We start from the raw sequence: 25265 nt of genomic DNA on the forward strand, positions 1-25265 counted from the left end.
CAGTCAAAAAAAAGCTAGAAAAAGCCAAGTCTGAGCAATTGACCTAGTATTTTATCAAGTTAGCTATCGATTCAGCACAGCATGTATCTACTAGTTCTATCCCAGCAATGCCTGCCTGCAGCCTGGTATGTTGCCATAAAGGTGGGAATGTACTCCTCCAATATGCTGTGAACTAGAAAGCCCAATTTTGGCTGTTTAATTGCTAAAATTATTAAACATAAAGCAAACAAAGGGGGTGTGTGTGTGTGTGTGTGTGTGTGTGTGTGTGAGTGCTAATGTTAATAAGAAATTCTGGAAATTTAGAAATTAGTGTTCAGATAGCAACGTTAACTCGGGTGTGTTGCACACATGTAAGAATTTTTCTTTCTTTTTGTTAACTGTTTTACTTAATATATTTACTGTTTTATACTCTAAAATTGTAGAATGTGCAAGGTGGCAGATGTATTGTGGAGCTTGCAACCTTAATGCTATATAAGACTTTTTTCCATTTAATTATTCTTTGTCAAACATAACTTGATTATACTTCCAATGGAGATATTAGAAATTATTCTCCACTGTGCTAATGGGATGTTTGTTTTTTTTACTATTCAATGATTATATAAAGCAATATTATTAATGTTTAACTGAGATTTTCTTCTACCCAACATTTGAGTAGCAAGAGTAAAACATCATATGACCAAAATAGTAGTAGTAATAATAATATTGGGGACGCTTAAAAGTAGCCAGAAGGATTCTTTTTAATATTTAACCTTTGGAAAGCCCCATTTTAAAGGCTTTAATATTTTAAATTAGGCCCTGTCGTGATGGTATAATTTTCACAGTACTTACTGAACTCCTGTGGTGAGGAAAAAATGCTATAGGATGTCAGTCATAGCCTAATCTGGAGATAAGTGGGTGTTCCCTATGTGGGTTTTTTTTTTTTTTTTTTTTTTTTTTTTTGCAAGATTCCCTTGGTAATAAGAGAAGAGATCATTTTGACTCCCAATGATGCTTAGACAGCAGATAAAATATGCACTCAACAAGGTTGATGAGATCTGTGACAGAGTCACAGTAACCAAAAAGTGCAAAATTGAGGTTTAAAAATCATGTAAAGGCATCAACGTTCAGGGGGTTCCTCTGCTGCTAGATTAAACTGCTATGTGTACGTGACGTAGGAGACTAGAAAAAGAGTAAAAAAAATTCTAGTATTCACAGAGAGCAGCCACTTTAGATCACTTACATATAGACTTCCATTACAAACCCCTGTTTGTTCAATACTCAATTATGAGAGCCCAGGCAGAGGAGAATAAGACACTAATCAACAGATGGAGGCAGGAAATAAAACTGACATCATTTCCCTTTCGGAAGGGGAATGACCTGGCTGAGCATATCAGCAGGTGTTCCAGTATCACTAGACACAAGAACTTGGATAGATAGCAGATGGCTATGCTAGATGAAACTAGGGTTTTTATAAATTTTTAGTTTGTGTTTGGTTATTCTGATATCTTTTAACCCTTTACCCTAGCAGGATTGGTTAGATAATTACTTAGTACCCTTGACATCGCCACTTCATTTAGAGGCTTACAGGAAAACAGCACCTTATTTTCACATTTCCAGTTCATGTGTCTGTCTGGTCCAGAGGCTGGAATTTAGCCTTAGTTTTGCAGACCCTGGAAAACATACATATTCAGTAGGAACGTTCCACAGCCCCACAGCAGAGTGTTCTCAGGGCAGACCAACAACCCAAAACCACCTTGAGAGATATCTTATAACTGTACTCCAGCTAACGTCTGGTGGTGAGATGGCTCAACAAAATCTCATCGTCAAGCATATCAAAAGCTGGATTAAAAGGATCCAAATGGACATATGATCTCTATGAGCAGGAAATCAGTGAACAAGAGTGGTGCAAACTTCATGCCAAAGTCAGATTGAATTTCAAATTAAATGTGATCATGGAAGCCCAATGAGATGACCCCAGAATATATCAGAGCTGCCTTCCACCACTTACTCAATAACCTTTTCCCAAAGGGGAACAAGAGAGAGGTTGGTAGTTGGTGATATTGTCAGTTTGTTTGTTTGTTTGTTTTTAGCAGGGGTCTATTGTAATTACAGCAGAATAAAAACAGTTCTTCAAGATGTGTTGCTCATGTCCATTCCATGACTCACCCTCATACCCCTGTGTCGGAGTTAGTCAGCAAGAAGGAACTGAGAGGGTGTGGGGCCAGCAATGCTCCTTATAGAGGAATATAAGTGCTTGGCACCAGAGGGCACTAAAGCCAGCCCGATGGATACCACTGAGGGAAAAATCTCCAGTAATAGTGCACGCGCACACCTCACATGGAATGGACACGAGTAACACATCTCAAAGAACAACAGTTACAGAAAGGTTAGTAAATGTTTTTTCTGGGACCCTTTGGAGAAACAAAGGAAGTCTAGTGACTGTAGTTAGGCCCTGCTTACCAGGAGCACGTCTGAAGGATAATAGGTCACAGCAGACCCTCTCTCATTGACAAGAGATTTAATTTGATTACTTAAGCAAGTTTGCCTCTGTGCTCTGGTGAAATTCTGTCATCCTGTCTTCTTGTCAGAGGCCTCCTGAAAACCAGGTTATTTGGAAAATGGTGATGCTTGTGAGCAGTTAGTGTGGTCGTCCATCTCTTAACTTGAGAGGGAGGGTCAGAATTGTACACGCTGAATATTTGTGTTCCCCAACACAGTGTAAGTTTGATCGGGCTTGTACCTTTCCACAGTGATCCAGGTTCTCCAGAAAATAACACAGCTTCTGATGAAAGTCATCATTCTGGTATTCACAGCTGTACTCACAATTGTCTGCCTATGGAACCGGTGATATTGCTGTCTTCAGGCCTAAATCTCCATGATTATTTGTGTGTCAGCTGTCATTGTTTTGAGCAGTCAGGCATAAAAAAGGGGGTGTTTTGGAACAGGTGCAAACAGCTGATAACTCAGCACTTAGAGTCTATGGTGAGAGGAACCTTAAAAATATCTGTTAATCATTAGGCTGCATGCATATATGTCTGCTTTCTGTCCAACTTGGTTTGAAGTGTTTTTCAGGGCATAGTGCAGAGATAGGCAGCTGTGTCCCCTTAGATGACTCATCCTGGCCCTCTTAACATTTCTCCAGAATGGTCTAGGAGAATTTGAATGCAGGTTTACCTGTCACCTTTCTGTTTCTGGTGAGACAAGGTAGACCAGATCTCAAGAGAGAACTACTCAATAGCAGCAGCTGAGAAGCTCAAACTTAGTCCTCTGGGTGTTTAACCTGGCTCTAAATACCCTCATAAGATTTTCATTTAAATACATGACAAAAGTGAATGACATGCAACCTCAGGCAGGTAAGTGTCTAGTTATTTACTGGAACAAAATGACATTGTCAGTCTCTTTTTCTTCCTAAATTTGTCTTCTCCCCTTCAACCTCACTCAGTAGATGGTCCTTCCTTTCACTCAAAGTCGTTGGATGAAGTGTTTGCAGTAGATTATAGAGTAGTTCCCCAAGGGAAGCAGTGGAAGACACATTGTATAGGATACTGAAACTAGATTGAAGTACTAATGTCAGGAGAAATCCTCTGTTGGTAGAAAGGTGGTCTAGCTAGTATATTCTATGTCTAATTTCTATTTTGTGACATTTTAATTTAGAAATGAACACTGTCAGGCCAAATACTGGTCAGAAGACTGAACAAAGGCTAGTGGTAATCAAAAATTAAGAAGTCTGGAAGGTATCTTGTGGCATGTTGGAAGGATTGGTGTTAATTTTGTTTTATTGTGACAGAATATTCACACTGTATTCACACCCTACACACTAGTGTAATAATCTTCGTCCATTATATGCCTTGCAAGGTGTCCTTTGAAAACTAAAAATTTGCTGGTCAGTATTGTCCTGATAAAATCCGTGTGGCAACATATGTGAAGTTATGAGATTTCCCTGTATGATGTTAAGAGTTTATGATCAAAACAGGTCCTGACCTGAAGTGTTTGGTCAGTAACTTTGCCGGAAGCATGTGATGAAAAAGTTTGCTTCAATCTAATATTATTTTTTAGACACTAGTAAGCATTTTATTTGTTCTCTTGTAATCCTTTCTGACTTTTATGCCTCAGTATTTGTACTCACTTAAAATCTATCCTTTTGTAGTTAATAAACTTCTAATCCAGTCTTTAAATTGGTGTTTGGGTGATGCTGTTTCAGACAATAAGCTGGTATATTGTTCCCTTAAAGGAGTAAGGGACTTAAAATATTTGTACTGTACAGGACATACCTTTCTGGGCAGTGTAGGATATACATTTTTGGGGGAACATCTGGGACTGCGGGTGAGTTGGGGCTGCCCTGCAGTACAACCAAGGCTGGTGAGAACCAGAGTGTAACTGGCAAGCTGCAGTTACACACAGACACTCAGGGTGTGGCTTGCATGCTGGAAGACTGTTTATGAGTGGCCCAGGTGGGAGCTACTTCAGCAAGGCATTGTGAGGCACCCAAGGTTGCAGGGCAAGGATGACACATCCCCTCACTGGTCTGAATTGTACCCTGGTATGTCACACTTATTTAACACTTTTGTTTATATATTGGAAAGGGAACAACAAATAGCACGTGAATGAACTTTGCAGATGAAACTACATTAAGAGGTTTTCCTGTGTAAAATAGAGGAATTATACAAAAGTCCATAGAGTGTATAGAAACATAGGCAGAATTTTTTTTAAAAACAGATTTAACTTGGGAAAAATACAAATGAATACATCTGGGGAATAATAATCAGAAGTAATTTTCAGTGGAAGGGAGAAATCTGGACTGCGGCAATGCTGCAAGAGGCCTGGAGGTAATAGTAGACAACTGATTAGATATGAGTTTGCAGTGCAAAAGGCAGGTGAGGTTTCAGGCTGCGTACAGAGAGACACCTCTTAGTTTAATAGTAATAATCCCTCTCTCTCTCTGGTGAGACCACAACTAGAGTACTTTGACCAGATTATGGCATCTGATTGAAGTTGTTGACAAACTGTTGTACAGCACTTATAAGAACCAACTACGTGTCTAAAGAGACTGAAGGAATAGACTTCTGATGAAGGATTAAAAGAATTAAATATACCGTATATACTCGAATTTTTTTAGTAAAAAAGGGAAGCACCAGAGACAAGGGGTTGGCTTATGAACGGGTATATATAGAGAGAGGTGGGACACAGCCTCTCCCCCCAACAGAGGGAGCAAGGAGATGCAGCACAGCCAGTAGAGCCAGAAGGGAAGAGGTGGGACCAGAGTCTCTCCACTTCTGGAGACACTTCTGCGCCGCTCGACCCCGCCCCCCAGAGCAGGCTGTGGCCGCGCCGCCCAGCCCGCCGAAGCACGCTGCGGCCGTGCTGCCCGGCCCAGCCCGCTGGAACATGCTGCGGCTGCGCCGCCCGGTCTGGCCCGACGAGCAGGTTGCGGCCGCGCTGCCCAGCCTGCAGGAGCAGCTCCAGCCAGGCCAGAGACATCCTCCCCTGGCCCTCCCCAGATAAGGTGGGAAGGGATGGGATGGGGAGAGTGTGGGGGTCCCGGGCTAGGGGTGGGGTCATGTGGGGGGTGGTGGTCACATGGGTTACTCCCCTGACTCCCAGCTTCTTCTCCCCCCCCCCCCCCCAAACCTTCCTCACTAGTTGCATCAGGGTAAGCAGCTGGTGTGCCGGGACACTTTGTTTACTTAGGTTTACCTCCGTGCTTGCGGACGCTCGAGGTAAACAAACCACCTCGGCCCACCAGCGGCTTATCCTGATGGCCCGGGAGCCAAAGTTTGCTGACCCCTGAATTATAGGGTAGGCTTATGAACGGGTTATAAAAAATTTCTATTTTTACTTGGGGGGTCGGCTTATAAATGAACCGGCTTATGATGGAGTATATACGCGTACTTAACTTGACTAAGCAATGCCTAAAATTGGGGGAGGGAGTGTGGTAACTTCAAAAACATCCAAAAGGTAAAAACACCAAGTAGAGAGGAACTATTTAGCATGGTATTTGGGGATACATATATAATCAGTAGTAATGCAGTGCCTTCCTTAAGCTTTTTCATATTTACATTTATATCCTTAATATTGTATTACATCATCTTTTTGTATGCAGTGTCCATTTGAATTAGAAGTAGTGATGATGAACTTTTGATCACCATCTGTAAAGGATGCTTTTGGTCTGTGACCTTTGCTTTTTGGAAAGCCTTTTCTTTACTAAGTTATTAACATTAGAAAGCAGAGTTCAGCTAAATGTTAGACTTTTCTGTGACTACAAATGTCTCTTCACATTAGAAATCTGCTTCTGTTACTCCTAATGTGCACACAGAAACAATGAGTTACAGTTCTCTCACAGGTGACCTGCATTCTTCCCTAACTATGTGTACAATCTAGTAGGTTGTTTTAACATTGGCCATCTTGGTGACATGCATAGTCCATTGGTCATGAGGTTTGAGATAGAAAGTTGTTTTGTTGGCAGAAGCTGCATTTTTCACCAACAACATAATATAGAGTGTGTATCCTTATGGGGGTTATCTTGACCTTCATGCCTGCTCCCACCCCATAATGAAGCTGAAAGAGTATATGAAGACGATTGTTGAAAAGAAGATTTATAGACCTGTGGCTTCTGCATAGAATGTGTGGTGCTCTCTCTGCATTAACTTCACATTAACATTTTCTACTGATGGTTTGGTTTGGCTGTGCTCTTGTTGGAAGACATTTGAATTTGTGAAGTGGCAGGGTTCAAGTTATAGGTTATAATCTTGTCTTCCATAGTTTGCCTGTAACAATTTTGGGGGAGGAGGGAGATTTGAAGTGTTTCAGGCATTGACTTTTGTCATCCAAACAATTCTGTTGGATTGATGCTTTCATTCATATTAGTTTTTATTTGGGGAGGGGGAGTGATCAGAGCGGTTTATTTTCTATGGCTATAAAGCATATCATCAGTATTATATTACATTCCAGATTAGCAATGTGGAATCCGTTTCTTGCCTTGTAGACAGAACTGGTCAGAAGTTAGCTTTCTAGAATTGGTTAAACCCCTTTTGAATTGAGATCTGAAATAGTTTAACTATGATAAAATGACCTCGTTGATACAGAAATATAGAAGTTCAATTTGTTGCCTTCATGTGACCTGTTTTTGAGACCATCTGCTGAAAAATGTTTTTGAAGCAGCTAGGATAAGATCTGTTCATGACACTAAAGTTGAATGCATTTTCTTAAAAAAGTTGTCAATATGATTTAACTCTCCATAAAAAGAATTTGTCCACTTAATGTTTTAAAAGCTGGCTAATTAAAAAGCTCTGTTGTTTCTCTGAGAGCACCCTTTAAATAGTGAGGCCAATTTTTCTCTTTAAAAAATCAGAAAACATGCTTGAAGAGATTTTCTGCTTCACAGAGGATGCTTTAAGGAAGGAACTAAGGTTCCAATCCTGCAACATATAATGTGTGAGGGTAGCAGTCTGCTCAAACATGGTACATGCTGGATCAAATCTTAGCTCTCCAACTTTACAGGGGCAACATGAAACTGTTTATGCACAAAGTACATAAATATGTTTTTAAAAATAGAATTTCTCCCAACTGCATTAAATTATAGTAATCTTAGATGTTACTTGTATTTACTGTAGGGGCAGTTTTCAGACAGAAATGTGATTTTCAAGTAGGCAGTGTTTCTTTAACCATCCAAAATACTCTAGAAAACCGCCTCTAATATTGAAAAAGAAAAAAAGTATTGGCAAAACTTTTTATTGTTTATAGATTTATCACGTGGATTACAAAAAAAAATCTATGTAACCATTCTGAAATACATCTAGGTGGAAAATTATGGTTTGGACAAAAGGAATAATTGGGCTAGAATGGGCCATTGGTCTGAAATATATCTAGCTTTGGGTGTCTGTAGACTAGTTTGATTAGTAATTGGGAGAAACGCTGTTCCTTAGTTTAGTTACAAAAACATGCAATGACTGCTGAAAGTACATAGAAATGAGGAGCACTGGCTAGTGCTTGCCCTTACCAATGTGAACATTGCTGAATGTGGATGAGTAATTAAAATATCGAATGTGGAAAATTAGGCCGGAATTGACTAGAAATGAATAAGCATGCATTCTGTTGTACAGATGTTGGAAACAGATTATTTTGGGCACCTCTATCTACATCTTATTGGATTACTATGTAAAATCAGTCATATGCCATGTAGATTGTTTCTCGTCCCATTGCTGTTTCCTTCTTTATTTTGTGATGTAGCTGTATAGGTAGTAATTTAGCAAAATATCCTGTCTGCCAGGTGTGGGAACTAGCTGATTGTATTGTAATACCAGATCATTACTTAATTCATATGCAACATAGCCTAGCATATGGAAAGCATTATAAATCTATTTACAGTGTGGCTGGTCTGATGATAACATTGTATTACATTCCCAGGTGAGGCAATTTAAGCAATTGGTTTGCCATGTGTAGGCTATGGAAATTAGCTTCTAGTATGCTTTAGTAATAGACTAACTTCATTGTTATGCTCAGATTAGTAGTATAACAGAATTCTTACTCTCTGGTTGCATGTACCTTACTTCACATGTAAAATCATACAAGGGGTGGTACTGCGGATCACAGTTCTTAATTAGTTTAAACTGACTTAATTCATTTTATTTCTAATTTAACTGTGCCTGCCCATGAACACATTCAGTTCAGTACGGAAATGTTAAGGCTTGGGTCAAGCAGACAGATTGTTTAAAGCCAAATTGCCAGACAGAACTGGGCAAGTGTATCTGTGTGAACAGGTCTTTAAGAAAATCACCCAGTCAGTATACAAAAATCTTGTTCATAAACCAAGTGAGATCTGCCTGGAATCAGAAATTATTCCTTGGCAGAAGGTCTGAGTACTGTAGTCCATTTAAAGCAGCTACTGAAACTTTCTCTGTCTAGAAGTTCTTGTGGATAGTACCTTAGCCCCTTTGTGTAACTGTGTGTGCACGTATACTATACTACTTAAGATTTCTTAGCGTGTACACATATACCGATACACTCAGTAACGTTAAACACTTGTGCACAGAACTTAGCACATATATATACAAAATGCAAGAAAAACTTCTGCTGTACTTGACAAATCTTTGCAGAGAAAAAATGTACATAGAAGCTCTTAAACTCCTATTGAGCTGCCCAGAAAATGCATTGGATTACAAACTCTGTAAAGCTTCTGTCTTTTCTAGGAACATACATATAAAGTACCAGTAGACAGTGGTAACTGACAACTAAGACTAAAAATGTTGACAATTTTTTGATTTGCCTGGTTAGCTTATGTATAGAAGTCATTAACTATTTATAAAATGCATTATGAATTGGGTTCCTTCAAACTGTAGCAGAATGTGTGACATTTCCAGCTCAAACTATCATGCTTGCATTTGGCTAAAGTACATATTTATATACAGTTGATAGTTATGAAGAAAAAAATTCTTAAAATATTTATAATTATCAGATTTGTATTAATCTGTTTTCTTGTTAATTTTGATTAGCCAAATATAAGTGTTAGCAAAATTACTACAATTATTTTTATTTTTTGTTAAAGAAAATGACTATTGATGTTTTGTACAAATCCTGATAGAACAAATGAGCACTTTAGTTCCAAGGTCCTTTTATATTATTGATTCAGTTGGTGGTGAAACTGTGATAAAAAGTAATATCAAATTATTTATTGATTAAGGCAAAGAGTTGCACCTAGTTGTAGTGAAAAGATTATTTCTTTCAGTACAACTGCTGATTTTCTAATCAGGACAGATCATTGTAATAGAAGAACAGTGGTACAAACATTATTAGCTGCACTTATATTGACATGAAGGACATGTATAGTGTCTTTTTGAAAAAAATAGAATGATTGCAAAAATGTTGTTTCTTTGTCATAAAGCACACTTTTTCTCACATAGTCCCTTACAAATTGGAACAATCACCACTTTAATCATTCAAATGAATTATGTGAAACCAAGAACTCCTCAAACCTCCAGGTACACCTGGCAACAAACTAATGGAGCGTGATGTTTAGCATTGCAAGGTAATAGTGACAAATATGGTTAACATTACCAATGTCCATGGTGCTGCGCTGTTAGGTGAATTGTGTAAGACTGTATACTTAGATTGCTGGACCTCATATGTAGAGATTGGATCTTAACCAAAAAAGATTAGATATTTATTGTGGTGTTGTAGCTGTGTTGGTCCCAGGATATTAGAGAGACAAGGTGGGTGAGGTAATATCTTTTACAGAAGTTGATCCAATAAAAGATATTACCTCACCCACGCTGTCTCTCTAGATATTTATTGACATATATTTGTAATTTCCTTCCTTGTTTGATGTGTATCAAGTAAAAATAGGAAAATAATATAATTGAGCAATCTATGCCAATTTGTTGGCTTTTTGGTGAAAAAAGAGAAAAACAAAACCCATCTCCATATGATATTCTTGCATACTGTGGAGTGTTTTAGTCCCCCATAGTGATGAAATGAATAATTTAAACAGGCAGCTCTGATACCACAGCCTGTTTAAAGGTTCTCATTTCCTTTAATGCTGTAGACTACTTTTGCTTGGTTAGTATGAAACTGCTGCGGCTGAGATCTCCAAATAGGGAAAAAGAGATTTAGCACAGTTCAGTTCTTGTAGTAGGTCCATGGTACGCTTTGTCCTTCCTATGTACAGCTGTAGATTTAGTATATAATCTAGAATTAAACACTAGCAGTTGCACCACAAATTGGTAAGCATTATGATGATGATGATAGTGAAAGGGCAAACCTAAATCATAGAGGCTAAACAGCTTAAAAGTGTTGCAAGTAAGCTGGGTGGTGCCCTGGCTTAGTTCGCTGATAGGTCACCACTGGGAAGAAGACTATTTTCAGATTTTTATTTCGTCACAAATGTAATGAATTTCCACGTGCTTAGTCTAATCTCTAGTGAACTGTTGTCTGCATCCCAAACTGAGGCAAGTTTTTGGCACAGTTGGCAGCCAACTCCTAAGGTCTAGGATTGCTGTGTTTCATGAGTTGTTGCTACGGGTACTACTGTAGGTCGGAACTGGAGTGCTTTGGCAGAACTGTGCGGGGAAGCTTTCACAGTCCAGTCCAGTTGTAGTAGTATTAGTTCTAGCCACTTAGGTTTCTTCCTTTCATGTATATTAAAACTCGTCATATCCACGTTTAATTAAAAAAAAGCTATAAAACAATCAATTAAAATACCTTTTTCCCTTTCAGTGGTAAATGTAGAAAATTGAAGCAGGAAAGTAAAGGGGTACTGTAATAATTTGCTGGCAGTCACAAAACTTTAAGGCTGAGCTTCGTCTCTAGAATTCTAACACACCCTGGTGCTTGAGTGACCTTGGGATGGTTGTTTGAGCCCTTGTTTTCAACTGTTCATAACTTTCTTAAAAATATGCTAATTTAGAATCAATAGGCATGAATATTTAATGAGACAGTCTGGAATTTGAAGACTGTACAAATCATGGCATGGTCTCTTATAACAGGCCTACATTTGGCTTTCTGATTTTACCAAGTTCTATTGTTTTTATATAAAGTGAAGTAAACTTACATTTCCCAATAGTGTTGTACCTCCACATACATATACCCAGCCCTCAGATTTCTCATGGTCCTTTTTTCCCATAGGCCTTTACAGTAACAACAAAGAAAACCTTATTTATTTTCTATATCTGTCATTTTAAACCCTTTTGGGCCAATGTATATTGCTAAAAAGTTATCTTTTTGAGGTGGGAAAAGCTCAGCCTTTCCTTCCCTGTTTAATGACATTACTACTGTTTTATTTCAAGAGTTCCCATTCCAGGTAATAGGATAGCTTCAGATAAATACATCTATGCCTCTATAAACACTTCTTCTGCAGTGATTCTGCTGTAATAAGTTAGTATTTTAAAATCTTCTAATTCTCAAAACTGGAATTGCATACTGTATATCCATGTGCTTTACTAGTCAAGTTTTGTTGATGAATGTGACTTTTTACAATCTCCTCAAATATGTTCATATTTTTCCATTAATATATATTGAAATTCTGCAGTTAAGGAACTTTTCAGTAACTTTACTTGCAGATTTTTATCAAATAGGTATCCATTAGGGGGCTCTCGAGGTTTAAAATGATCAGCCTTGAGACCGATGGCTTCGAAGCTTTACTTCCTAACCCTTTTTTCTTTTTGTTTTACAGAAAAGGTCACGGATTGCCTACAGTGACGAGGTGCGGAATGAGCTCCTAGGGGATGATGGGAATTCCTCAGAGAACCAGGTAGGATGCTAATCAAGAAGCCCTAGTGGGTGGCTGGAGGGTGAAGGAGGTCACTGGCACACTGGGCTTCTCAAGCTGCTCCTTAACAGCATTAGCAACAACTCATGTGGAAGTGATACTGTTTAATGCAAAGCTGGGGTCTTAATCAACTTCAAAATGTTTCTTGGAGATCTTACATTTAACCCTTTACCTTGTGATCACTGTCTGCTATCTTTAAAAAAATCTTTTCTTCTCTTTTCTTTATTATTTAGTACTTAAGGAATAACTTGAAACGCACTGTTTGCTGACAAAGCCAGGGTCTTCACCTCAAACACATGTAAAAGGAATAAAAAAGTACATAATGCAGCTTTGATAATAATGCAGTATAATTAAATCAACACTGGCAGGCAAAACAAATGAAAGTGAGCTCTCAGAATTGAACAGTACCCCTCACTTTCCTTGTGTGCCTTCCTTTCTTAACCAGGTTTTCTTTCCTTGTACCAAAAATGCAAGTTGCACCAATAAAAGCCTGTAATTCTCTCACACACATTGTACTAGAGTTTATAATGTTATATACATTTTTTTTTTTTTAATGAAAGGGTGCTTAATTACTGTAAGCCCTTTTTGAGTTTTATCATGAAATTGTTATTCAGGACACTATCAAGATTCTTATAAGGTCATAAAAATGATGAAGGAAACACTATTTTCAGGGGGATTTAACCCACCTTCATCTGGGGTTCAAACTTGTCTTACAGGTTTTCTATCTGAAAACCGAATTTTATTTTAAACCAATTCCCTTGTCTTCCCTCACACCAAAATTAGCATTTGGTACTTTTAAGTTAGAAGTTATTTTAAAGTTTACTTGAATAATATAAATTTTTTGCTGTGATAACTTTGATTTTACAAGTGAAGCTTGGTAAATGATTACTTAGCAATAAATTCAATTATTTGGATATTATAAATTGGGGAGAAATAAGGACCAAATTCTGAAGTTTTATTCAGTTCTGACTTCAGTATGAGTTTTGCCTCAGGAATAGCTGAGTTAAATTAAGTAAAGACTTCAGATTTGTCCCTCAATGTCCAAAATATTGAGGTTAAAAAGGTTGAGTTCTGAGCAAGTACAATATTATCAGAACAATATTGAAAGGATAAATGGTAAATTACATGATGGACTTTAATGCATATATTGATGAAATCATATATTGTATTTAATATTACTGTATACCATAAAAAGAGACTGTAATAGCTTTAGATACATATTTAAAGAGGCAGATATACAAGGTATGCATCTTCATATTCATGTATTATGGCAAGAGATTTTCCAGGGTTTGAATAAGTTGAAAGCTTTTTTGTTTTTGTTTTTGTTTTGTTTTGTTTTTAATACAAAAGAGTATGATAGTTTGTTTTAGGGAAAGAATTTTCATAATTTGCATGTCATCAACATAAGTTCAAACATATAAAGGTGTTAAGATACAATTTGGGTTTTCATGTCTTTTAACTACACCGCTGTTTTCACATTTTAAGAGAAATTTGTGTGAGATCAGACATAAAAGGGCAGTCGTGATAAGAAGTTTTGCTTATAACAGAATACCTAATGTGTGAGTGTGAGATAAAATGTTGTTTTTGCTTTTTAAGGAAAGGCTGAATAACTGATTCACAGGTGCACTTTTTGTGAGTTGTGATCTCTTTTTGAAACTCTCAGGAAAATAAAAAAGAATGGTCTCCCCTAAAAGAATTATATAATAATGTAAATTTAAAATTATTTGCCAACATGGCTTTGCTTTTTTTTTTTTTTTTTTTTTTTGCTCTTTGAAATGACCAGTTGTTATCTAAGGTAAAATGTGGAGGGGGGAGAACTGTTGGCTCTCTTCAGAAATATAAATCCATATTTGCAACTAATGTCTTAAAGTTGACACACTTGTACCACTGGGGAAAAAAAAGTTTTGTTTTCTTTTTTGACAAACTTTTATAAACATGAAACTTTGCTGTGAAACTGGCTTATTTCTTTTAAATACATGAAGGCTAATGTTCACAAAGAACTTCCTCCTATTTATTGGACTGCTCCAATTCTTTCTATCACTTTTTCATATGAAAATATAATGATGATCTATACTTGTTACAGCTAAGTAAATACTTAATCATAAGAGTATCATCTTGGGTACATGCAACTGGCTGGTTATCTCACACACAAACTTTTTAGTCTAAAGTTGACATACCATTAGGTACTGTTTTTTTTAAATCAACCATAAATGTAAGTTTTTGGTATTTTTATATGAATAATTAGCCAACTGTGTATGAGTATTTAATCCAATAACCCAAAAAGCTATTGCATTTTGTACTGATATCAAAAGCACTTTATAAATATAAAACGTTACCTGTCCAACATAACATCCCAATATAACTGAAAACTATATGAAATATTAGGGGTGTCCTTCTCATGTACAAAAGTTTGTTTGACAGAATAAGTGCAGGTGGAAGGACTAACCCTCCCTGTAATCCAGGGTTTAGACTAATTAATTATTTGTTAGGTTTGGATTAATTTGATGAAATGAAGTGCTGTTTGTCTTTCCCTGCAATACTCAAACCTAGTTTTTTCTTAATGAACAAATCAATGAAAAACAGGTGTTGTCTAAGAATTGCTGCTTTAGCAAACTAAAAATATTGGTAAAATCCATCAGTGGAGGAGATAAATATCAGGGTAGGCTTGAGGGTTAGCCAGGTGAGGGAGAGATAAACTTCTAAGCTTGTACAATTCTTTAGATGGAACATTGGCAGTCATATTAAACTTTTTTATAACTGCTTTTTGGAGAGGAAAGGCAAATGGAATTGAATATATTTATATATAATAGTGGATTAAGTTCATTTAAAAATAAGATTGGGGGGGAAATGAAGAATCAGTTGCCTGGTTAATCTTTTGTTTATTCAACTGTTAGCACTTTATTCGTGTTTCAAAGATATAGTTGGAGCGATATACACAACTGAGTTAGTGGATACACAGAATATGCCTGAGGTTAGGCAGGTAAACAAGTACACAGAATTCAATCTCCAGTTGTTCCTCAAAATAGATCTGCATAGGAACAATTAATATTGCAAAACATTGCAAATGAGGGTGCACTATGTCTGAGAATATGGTCATGACTCCATCCTTACGTCAAGATACGACTAATGTATAATAGGTACAGGATATAAAACCTGCTGGTTGTCAAAATATGTACAAATTCCAGCAATCAAAATTTCTTTTAAAATTAATTTATCTTTGTTTGGTATGGTAGATACTAGTGATTGCATGTTGTATTTAATGAAGTAATTGCTTGCTTTGTATACATTAATTTTCTCCTAATTTAAATCCAGTGAACATAATCAGATAAAGCATGTTCTGAGTTATAAAAATAGGAGACAAAAAAACAACAACCACCATACTGTGCATGTTTGGGTTATCGTTTTTTCCAGGACTGTTGTCTTAAGCAGGACTGTTACTTTCAAGACTTATTTGTCATTCTGACTGGCAGCATTTATCAAATCCCTTGAAAGACTTGAGCCCTTCAGTGCAGTGATACAGTGCTTAAAGTTGTGGCTTCCATTTATTAGTTGTACAGTTGTTTTATGTGATGACTCCATATTTTTTAGAAAGCATCTATAGGGTTAAATAAGAAACCTTTTTGTACCAAAAATATAGCATGCAGGTATTTATAGCATTATAAATCTGTTTGTTTGAAATGTAATACTGTTGCCTTCCATTCCCAAACTATATTCGCTAATATGTTTGAGTAAATCCTTATTTGTTAACCAGAAGGTTAAATTATATATGTGTGTGTGTGTGTGTGTATGTGTGTGTTACATCACACACTATATGTGTGATTTGTGGTAAACAAATGTTGTGGCTACTTAATTTCTGACTACAAAGTTCTGATAATATTAGATTTGGGCTTGCTGTGCATAAAGTGTGTCAAACTTCAGTTACAGACCAGGGGGTGAAGTTGGTCAATTTAATTCCCCAAGATCTAAAGAAGGTTGGTATCATTTCATATAGCCCTGGCAGAGCAGATCATTACCAGACACAAATCTGTTCGTTACATGCCGAGGGTTTATAGCAAAATAAATAGACTGTCATCATAAGTTCAGAAAATTGTGTGTTCGACCCACGATAATGTGTAAAGGGCGTTTAATAGAGTTCAGCATTTATTCGTTATCTGTATGCGGACAGAGACAACAGTAGCGTTATCAGCTTTTTAAAAAAAACTTCGGTAGTTTTCTGTGTCACGTGACACGCCTCACAGACACACACACACGCACACTGCGGCGCAGTTTTGATTTTAGTCACAGCAGAAGGCTTAGCCACAAGAGATTCCGCTGGTTCAAACCAGCATAAACCAGATTTTTTTTTTTTTTTTTTTTTAGCCTACAAAGGAACAGATTACCTCTTGTATCAATTCCATATTGGGAGGGGGGAAAGAAATCTTTGTTTCAAAAATATGCTGATTATCATAAACTAAAATGGTGGCAGTATACATTTAAATGCTGTTTACAACTGAGCAGCAAGCTTAATAAAAACAAATACATAAAAATTAAAAAGGCAATATGTTTCCTTCAAGTGCATTGTTAGATGGAAAAAAATACATCTTTTGTTAATTTGAATGAATATCTCTGACAACATTTAAAAAAAAAAAAAATCTCCCATTACCTAGCTTAGCTGCAAATCCTATGCAGAGCTTAAATTCAGCCATGCAGCACAAACAAGATAGAACATTTTTTGTTTGGGACCTATTGAAAAAACAAATGTGCAGCGTTTTGAAACTCTCACTGATTATAGCAGGGTGGCATGCCCCAAATGGGCTCTATTGCAGGAGAGTAGTTTTAAACTTTGGCCCTTTAAGTATCATAGTCAACTGAAGAATGGTGACCTCAGAAAGAAAAGATAGCTATATGATCAACTCCCAGATCATCTCTTTCTAAAGAGACGTAATGTTTGCCTTTTTGGGGAAGGAAGAGGGGGGAAGATAGAAAGAGAGAGAGAGACCGATTTATGCTAGGCCAAGTACTTGATTTTAAGAAGTGGTTTGGTGGGTAAAGAGTGTGGTTTTCTTTATATCAAATTCTTGGAAGTTTCCTTTATCTTTCATTTTAAGTTACTGCAGTAGTTACCCTCCTAATTTATATAGTTAGTAACCTTTTCTCTCTTGTTTTATGGTAATGGGGTGAAGCATAGGTTTAATTTTAGACCAACCATATGAAATACCAGGGAACTAATGGATTTTTATTTTTGGTCTTCTCTCTTGCTGGAGATTCTCAGTATTTGTAAACATTCTCATCTTACATAGAAGTTGAATATTAGTCTTGCGAAATTGTAAATGAAACATGAGCATAGACTGAGATTGTCATTGTCCAATTCAACTGGAATCGGTGAGAAAGCTCCGTTTTTTCATAAAGACCATCCCTTTGCATACACTTATTGTGAGTAATTGTACTATTTTGTTCTAGTACAACAAACTAATGGATCGCTCTCCATTTTGGGAGATACATGTTACAGTGTAGTTGGTATTCAAGCTAGTTATTTTTTTTAAATAGTCCTGCCAATACAATGGTATTAATAGTGTTAAAAAGGTAGATTGCAGTGAACTGGACTGATTTACGACTACACCTTTATGTAAAAATATATAAAATATAGTGATCCTGAATTAGGATGCATATGCAAAGTGGATGTTTTTTGAAAGAAATCATGTTTCATGATAGCCATGATTCCTTTTACCTATTATTAAATGTATTGTGCACTGAATAAGTATTCTCTTACACTAAACCACATAAGTTGGGTTGTTTTTAACTGGAAAAAAAGTTGCTATAATAGGTTCAATAATAACAATGCACTTACATTATGAATAAGAATTACTGTATAACAATTGGTATACCAGTGACAAGCTATAGAGATACTATAGTCTATTAATAAGTCAGATCTATTAGTAAAATAAGAAACCAGTTGTCACAACTAAAAAAAATACAGAAAAGATCCTGAAAACTTGTATATACAAAACCACTTCAGCTGTACAATCTTAGAAGAGAGGAACAGTAAACTTGTTTTTTTCTTTATAATATAGACTTCTATGAAGTCATTCCCCTTTATTTCATGATGGTGTCTTAGATGTGGTTTAAAAGAGAATTTCACACTATTCTCTTTGTTTAATGTGACAGTGTGAGAAAGTGATCTTTATTCGTTCAAAAAACTCTGCATGTAGTCTATGTTTAGGTTCTTTTAATGTGTTTGTCTGTGATTTTTAAATGCTAAACATGTAAACAGATAAATTGTCAATGTTAATTCTGTATCCTGTCACACAACTGATCTTTCTTTCCTGCCATTTCTTTCCTTTTTATCTTTTTTGTGCGTTCATGTTGCAGTTGATAAAATTACGTGAAGAGGTGAGTACTTTCTTGCTTTTTGTTGTCTAGCTTTCCCTTTAAAGCTGAATTTCGAAATCTGAAAGTAGATCTTTTTGTTTATTGTTGCAGGGAAATCTACACAAAGCAAAAATATTGATTACATTGCTTAAAAATATTCACTGTTATGTGTCTTTTTTTTCTTCTAATAACTATACACTTACATGGGACTCCCTAGATCAAACCTTAGAAATTAACATTCTTTGATAGCAGAGAGAATTTTTAAAGGCATTGGAAAAAGAAGGAAAAAAACTATTATTTGATCTGTTAGAATATCATGATCAGATCAGGTGTAGTAATAATCTTGTTTGCATCACAAAATCTTTGATGGGGTAAATACATTTGTACATTGGTATTGTAAATGTAAGCATTGCTTTGGTGAAAACCTCTACTGTAACACTATCAAACATATGTACTACTTCACTATGCATTAAATTTAGTGTAGAGCAATTGAAATACCTATTGTATGAACGCATTGCATACACAATGAAAATATAGTACAAGTAGACCTGAACACACACACATCAATATTTATTATTTATTTGTGTGTATGTGGTAGATCTGTAGGTGTAACACTAAAGATCAGTATTCTGAAGCACCTGTCCTTTCACTTAGGAAATGGCTCATAAATATTTAGAGCCAGAAATCTAAGTTCTAATGGTCAATTACTGAAATTTTGTAGTGTATTTTCTAAAGGTGCTGTCCACTGTAGTGCATGTTGTTGGTGGGGTGGGTGTGTGCACGTGCGCAAAAGCAGGGACTTGCACTGCTTTTATTATTTTTTTTTCTAATTGCTACCAATAAGGGTTTAGTAGAGTCATAGTTGCTAGCAGGCCAAATTTCTGAGTAGATTCCTAGAGAGAGCTCCTACTAAGCACAGTATTAACATTTTTGTATGGTATGTTAGTCTTGTCTTTATTACCTTCTGACTGAACAACACGACGATGATGATGAACTGATACCACAATAATGGATATTACACTCTGGAAAAAGTATTTGTTGTAAGTTCTAGGAGTGATGATGGGAGAGAACTGGGAACTAACCAAAGCAATAGCAACAAAGGGGAGTTCTTGATGTAACAAGGCTTTAATTTTTTTTAAAGAATCTTTTACCAGTGTCCCAGATACGCAGCTTGTCTCTCCTTCCCAGCCCAAAATGGATCTGGTATGAATAGGTTGATAATGAGGAGAAAAAGAAAGCTTAAAAACAAAGTAAATATGAGAGACCAAGTGAAAGCCCTCCCTAGTTCCATTACCTAGTTCTCCTCCTTAATATTCTCTTTATAGTCCCTGTATTTAAACAGATAAGAACGTTGTTGCAAGGATTCTAATAATGTGATTTCTGACATGTTAAGACCAGATATGAGTTGTAGCAAAGGATAATTCTTTAGATTCATGCTTGCCAAACCCTTTCATGGAAGCACATAGACGTGCATATATGTGTACATTTGTAGAAGGCTGCAATAGGAGCATTTTGCTAACGAATTATGGCCCTTTTTAATAAACATGGTTACTGACCATTTGCAAGATACTTTCAAAACTGAATGCAGAGTATTTGAGCACAGCTGCCACTTAAATAGTAAATTTTGTATAATGATAGTGATGGACATTAAAACAACCACATGCCAACAAATTAGATAATTCAGTATTTGTTGCAAAAGGCCATGCCTTTGTCTTTTATCAACTCTTTGAGACTTTAAATCCTTTTGTATATCAACCTAATGAATCATGTTGTATGATGACATGCTAGTAATTTCTTCATCTTTGATTATTTTGTAAGTTTTATCAGTTACCTTTTTTTGTCATCTCACTGCATGTTATGGGAGCCACCAAAGTATTTATCCAGTTAAAGAATTATAATTCTGGATAGACTGTGATTGAATTGACAGAGAAATAATTTTAAATGTATTAAGTTTCCGTGTTCTACCTATACAATAGGTTATAATTGTGGTTGCATTTTTATATTGAATGCAAAATGCACATTGGAATCTAAATGAAGCATTGACTCAGGCATGGTTCTAAACTAGTCACATAGTAAAACATCAAGGCTTCCCTAATTATAGTTCTCCTAAGGAGGTATGAACTGAACTTAAAAGAAATTCTGATTTGCCATACTGTTTGTTAATAAAAAGTACACTTCCTCTCATTCCAAGGCTCTATTCTAACATACACGCAGTACACAGAATTCTATGGAGGCTGTGTTGCTCTGTCTTTTTAGTTTCTGAAATCTCAGTTTGAATCCAGCCCACATGGAATGACTAAATCTCTAGTGATAGCATGCCACTTTGCAAAACTTCCTCACATAACTCCAGATGGAGACTCTTTCTGAAACTACAAGACAGACTATATCCCCTCACTACCCACCTTACAAAGGGTAGGGGATAGTGTGGGAGAATGAGTTTGGGGAGGGGTGGGAAGGAGTTGAAAGCATCAGCTGCTACTGTAGTTCATTGCCTTTCATGACCAAAAGGACGGTATTCATCCAAAACCAAACACAGAATGTAAATAACACCATGACTTAGAACAAAAATTAGATTTTATTGTAGAATGACTTAGGTGGAAAGGTTTTGAAATCAGAGGTAAGAAGCAGCATTGAGTTCATGTTAGCACTGAATTCACAATATTCTAGTGTTCTAATTGCTTAGAGTAGGGCTAGGCTGGACTTGGGTGTCTTGCATTGCTTTTTCAGTATAATTTTTTCTTATCTACTGTATACAAACACACATACTAAAATACTCGCATTTTTGATTGGATAAGTGTGTTGAATTATAACAGCATACAATGTGAATTCTGATTTCCTCCTCACATGCAGACTTCATCAGATCAAAAAAGCTTTTTAATTTTAAGCATCTGACAACACTAAATAACTCTCCTGTAATTAAAAGGTGCTATGGGTTGTGCTGAGTTTTGGAGACTGTCACTACAGTATTTGAAGTGTCTCTTCTTAACTTTTGGAATTCTCATCTTTTGAACCCCAAAGTATCTCTGCTGATCCTATAATCTCAGCTTTCCTTTCTTAAGGAAAATATTTCTGACACATTATGATACAGATATAGCACATTCTTTATAAAAGTTTAAACTAACATAAATTGAGTCTCAATACAATTTTTTTACAAATTGCATTGTAAGCTGACACATTTCTTTAAACAGGGTGTCTGAGCCATAGAGAAAAAGCAGCTGCTATTATGAAAAGCTACCTTTTAAAAAAGTTATTACATAAAATTAACACTAATTATTTAGATTGTCCAGGAGTCTTAAGAACACGCACCACTCTAGCTGCTGTTATGATTTCAATTAGAACACTGTAACTTATGTTTTTAAATGTTAAGTGCTTGTGCTTCTTCTTTTTTTTTTCTTGGTGGCCTGCCCCCCATGAACGTAAAGGCTTTTGTGCAATTTACTCTTAACCTATCCACTGTGTATTAGACGACTCTATTAATTATTATAGACTGTTATTGCAGCTTTCCTGACCTTCACATTGGGTCCTATCTGTGCTGATCTAAATGCATTGTTTTAATGATTTAAAAAAAAAATTCAAGGCAAGCTTTGATGTGGCTTTAGCTGCCTCGATCGTCTGGCCGCATCTCAGAGATGTGTCACCTATGCCGGGAGGGAATAGGGAAATCACGTTTTGAATGGTAATGATAACATACTAATCACTTCCTTTCTTTGAAGATAGAAGCGAGATATTCTGTCAGCATCCCTGGCTGCTAGAGCTTGGAGGCATTGGTCTAGGTGTATTAGCTTAAGTGTGCATGTCAATACAGCTTGCATCTCCCAAGATCCATAGGGGCTCATTAGAGCAAGGTAGATCGTTTCGGTAGACAGCCACTCAGATAATATGTATGGCACCTCCTTTTTTTATTATTATTAGAAAGCATTCCTTCAGATTTTTTTTTTTTAAATGACATCTGTCAACAAGGCAAAGTTGTAGGAGTTGTTTTTGACACATACCAAAACTGTTTTTTGGGGTGAAGGAAGGGTTGGTGAAAGTATATGTCTCTGATTAGTTTATACGTATTTTTGACAGCTTGATTAGAACTAGTCTAGTATTAGTACTCTAAAAAGAAGTAAGGCTTATATTTTGAGAGTAGTTTATGGGTGCAGAATAAAATAGTGAAAATAATCATTTCACCTTTGCACTATCACTAATTATTGTAAAAATGTGCACAGTATTATATATTTGCTGGAATTCATTAAAAAAACCTCTTTATGTACATAAACATGCATGTACCTTTTTTAAAGGTTTTGATATATCTCTTTAAATATAGACTCCAGTGTTTTGTTGTTGTATGTGTTTATATCAAGCAGTCCTAAAGATATATCTGCTGTTTAGTATTCTGTATGAGTAGAATTTTGTTTTTATATAGTAGTACTTTCCATAGTAGTACAGATGAAGTAGAAATATACTCCACTGAAAATTGTTAATATTAAAAATTACCACCTTCAATAATAATGATGTTTTGTGAAATTATTGTTCAATAGAAAATGTGGATGCTTATGTATGATAAAATGAAGAATAAATCTTGAAGTTGATCTTCAGGCAATGCCCATATATAGCAGAAGCATTAGATTTGATCAGCGTGCTCATGTAATAACAATGAACCACATATGCACTGTTTCAAAACAAAATGATTGGTACACATAATTATGATTGATCACAGAACCTGCCTTTTCCAATGGTGCTTGTAATAGGCTATTCCGTAAAATATCTGTAGATATTTTTATGTTTTGGCATATGAAAGCATAATTAAAAAAAGAGTCTGGGGGGGGGGGAAGGGAGAACATTGTAGACTGCAGTCTGATTTTTTTTTTCTTTTTCTTTTTCAGAGGGCACATCTGCTCGATAACACAGAGAGGCTGGAAAGGTCATCTCGGAGACTAGAGGCTGGATACCAAATAGCAGTGGAAACCGGTAAGAATTCTGAGAGTGAGCAAATTGTCTTGCTTATGCACAGCAGTCTTCACAACACATGACATTTCAGGGAAACTTCAAAGGCGAAGCAGAGACAGCAGCCCGAGATGTGGTTTACATATTGGGGAGACAATTGGGAGCTTATTTGCACTTATCTTTTTTCAAGTTAAAAGGCATGACATCTACTGAAAACAGTTCCTGAGGTTTAAAAGTATACATCTGAAAAGAGATGGAATACTTTGTCTAAATTCTACATTTGTCTTAATGTGCAGTTACATGTTGTCAGTTTACCCACCTGCAATGATTGCTAGCACACACTGTAGACTCCAGTTGTTTTCGTCTTTTACGTTTATTGATATATGTAAAAGTTGTTTTAATAAATCTATAAGATATTAACCAAAGACAAATAAATAATAAGGTTGCCAACTCAATTTTCTTGAAATTGATTCTGCAACAGATTGTTCAGTTTTTTTATACAATGTAGGTAGCAAATTGTACTTTATTTTGTTCAATTTTTACAGATTCAAAGGAAAGAAGGCTAAATCAAAGCTTAATTTATTATTTTTATTACTGATAGTAACTCTTTTCAATTGGTACTTTCAAAATGTCTGCATTAAATTATACCAGTCAGTGTTTTTTAAAAAAAACAAACAAACAACAACACAACAATAACTAAGCCCCCAAAGTCTAATCTCCTTAAATGAATACGTTTACGCAAAATTATGAAAAGTTTCATGCCTATTATATTTTAAAAGTAAAATAATTTTCTGGGAGACCATTCTAATTAATTGATATATGCTGGTATCCTACAAAATCCTGTATGTATTATTTAAAAGGTAAACTAAGTTTAACCCTTGTAAAGGTAAATATTGTTATGTTAAATAACATTGTTATTGTAAATAACATATAATTAATATGTCCATATTTAAATTATTCTGGACTTAGTGACATGAAAAATAATGTAAAAGAAGTTGGCAACATATCATATGTGAAAGGGAAAATTAAGTAATTACTCATGAAGAGGTCAGAATAATGGAAATGGACACTATATCAGTAAAGGTAGCTTTGCTGTAAGTTCTCAGAACGTCCTACCAGTGACCATAACTCTTGTTGAGAAGGACTGTTTTAATGAATTAAAAATTCAACTCTCTGCTTTGTTACCATATCATGGTTTTTCCCAAGCAAAGGCTATGTAGGATTGCTGTCTCTCAGTTAGGGGTGAAAGTAGCTTATTCCTTCCTCCTTTGGAATATTGTATCTTAAAAAGAGCCATCCCGTTAACTTTCATTACCTATGTCTCCATGGCCATCTCTGATATTTATATATGATTATGGGCCAGGTCCTCAACTGATGTAAACTGACAATTTCATTGACTTCCCTGGACTTACACCAGTTGACACCTGCTGAAGATCTGTCCCTATATAGCCCTCTCTGTGATGTAAGGTGCAGTTTTTGTTTTATAAGCTGCACAGACATTTTCACTTGGAAGTATTAGCATCACTGGAATGCAATTTTCTGCTGCAGCTTTTTGTGGGAAGAAGATTAGTAAATTTTAGGTCCCAGTGTTGACTAGGAGGATTTGGGGGAATAATAAAATTATATTAATTCAGTACAATATAAGAGTTAACTTTTTACACACATGTGGAGCTATTGTGTAATCATTCTGTGTAGTGTTGCCACATAAGTACAAAATCTTCATTTTTGAACTCTGATTCATCACTACATT

The 25265-nt window shown here is 36.0% G+C and overlaps 1 protein-coding gene across 3 annotated transcripts in view; it reads left to right on the forward strand.

The window, feature by feature from the left end:
* VTI1A (vesicle transport through interaction with t-SNAREs 1A) overlaps positions 1-25265 on the forward strand; it is a 333655-nt gene that overhangs the window by 63267 nt on the left and 245123 nt on the right. For all 3 annotated transcript variants that reach the window (XM_065407890.1, XM_065407891.1, XM_065407889.1), the window contains exons 4-5: positions 12143-12220; positions 23455-23539. In XM_065407890.1, the coding sequence (XP_065263962.1) occupies positions 12143-12220; positions 23455-23539 (163 nt within the window). The remainder of the gene's footprint in view (positions 1-12142; positions 12221-23454; positions 23540-25265) is intronic.

Source organism: Emys orbicularis, chromosome 7 (genome assembly GCF_028017835.1).
Source record: "Emys orbicularis isolate rEmyOrb1 chromosome 7, rEmyOrb1.hap1, whole genome shotgun sequence".
Classification (NCBI taxonomy): Eukaryota; Metazoa; Chordata; order Testudines; family Emydidae; genus Emys; species Emys orbicularis.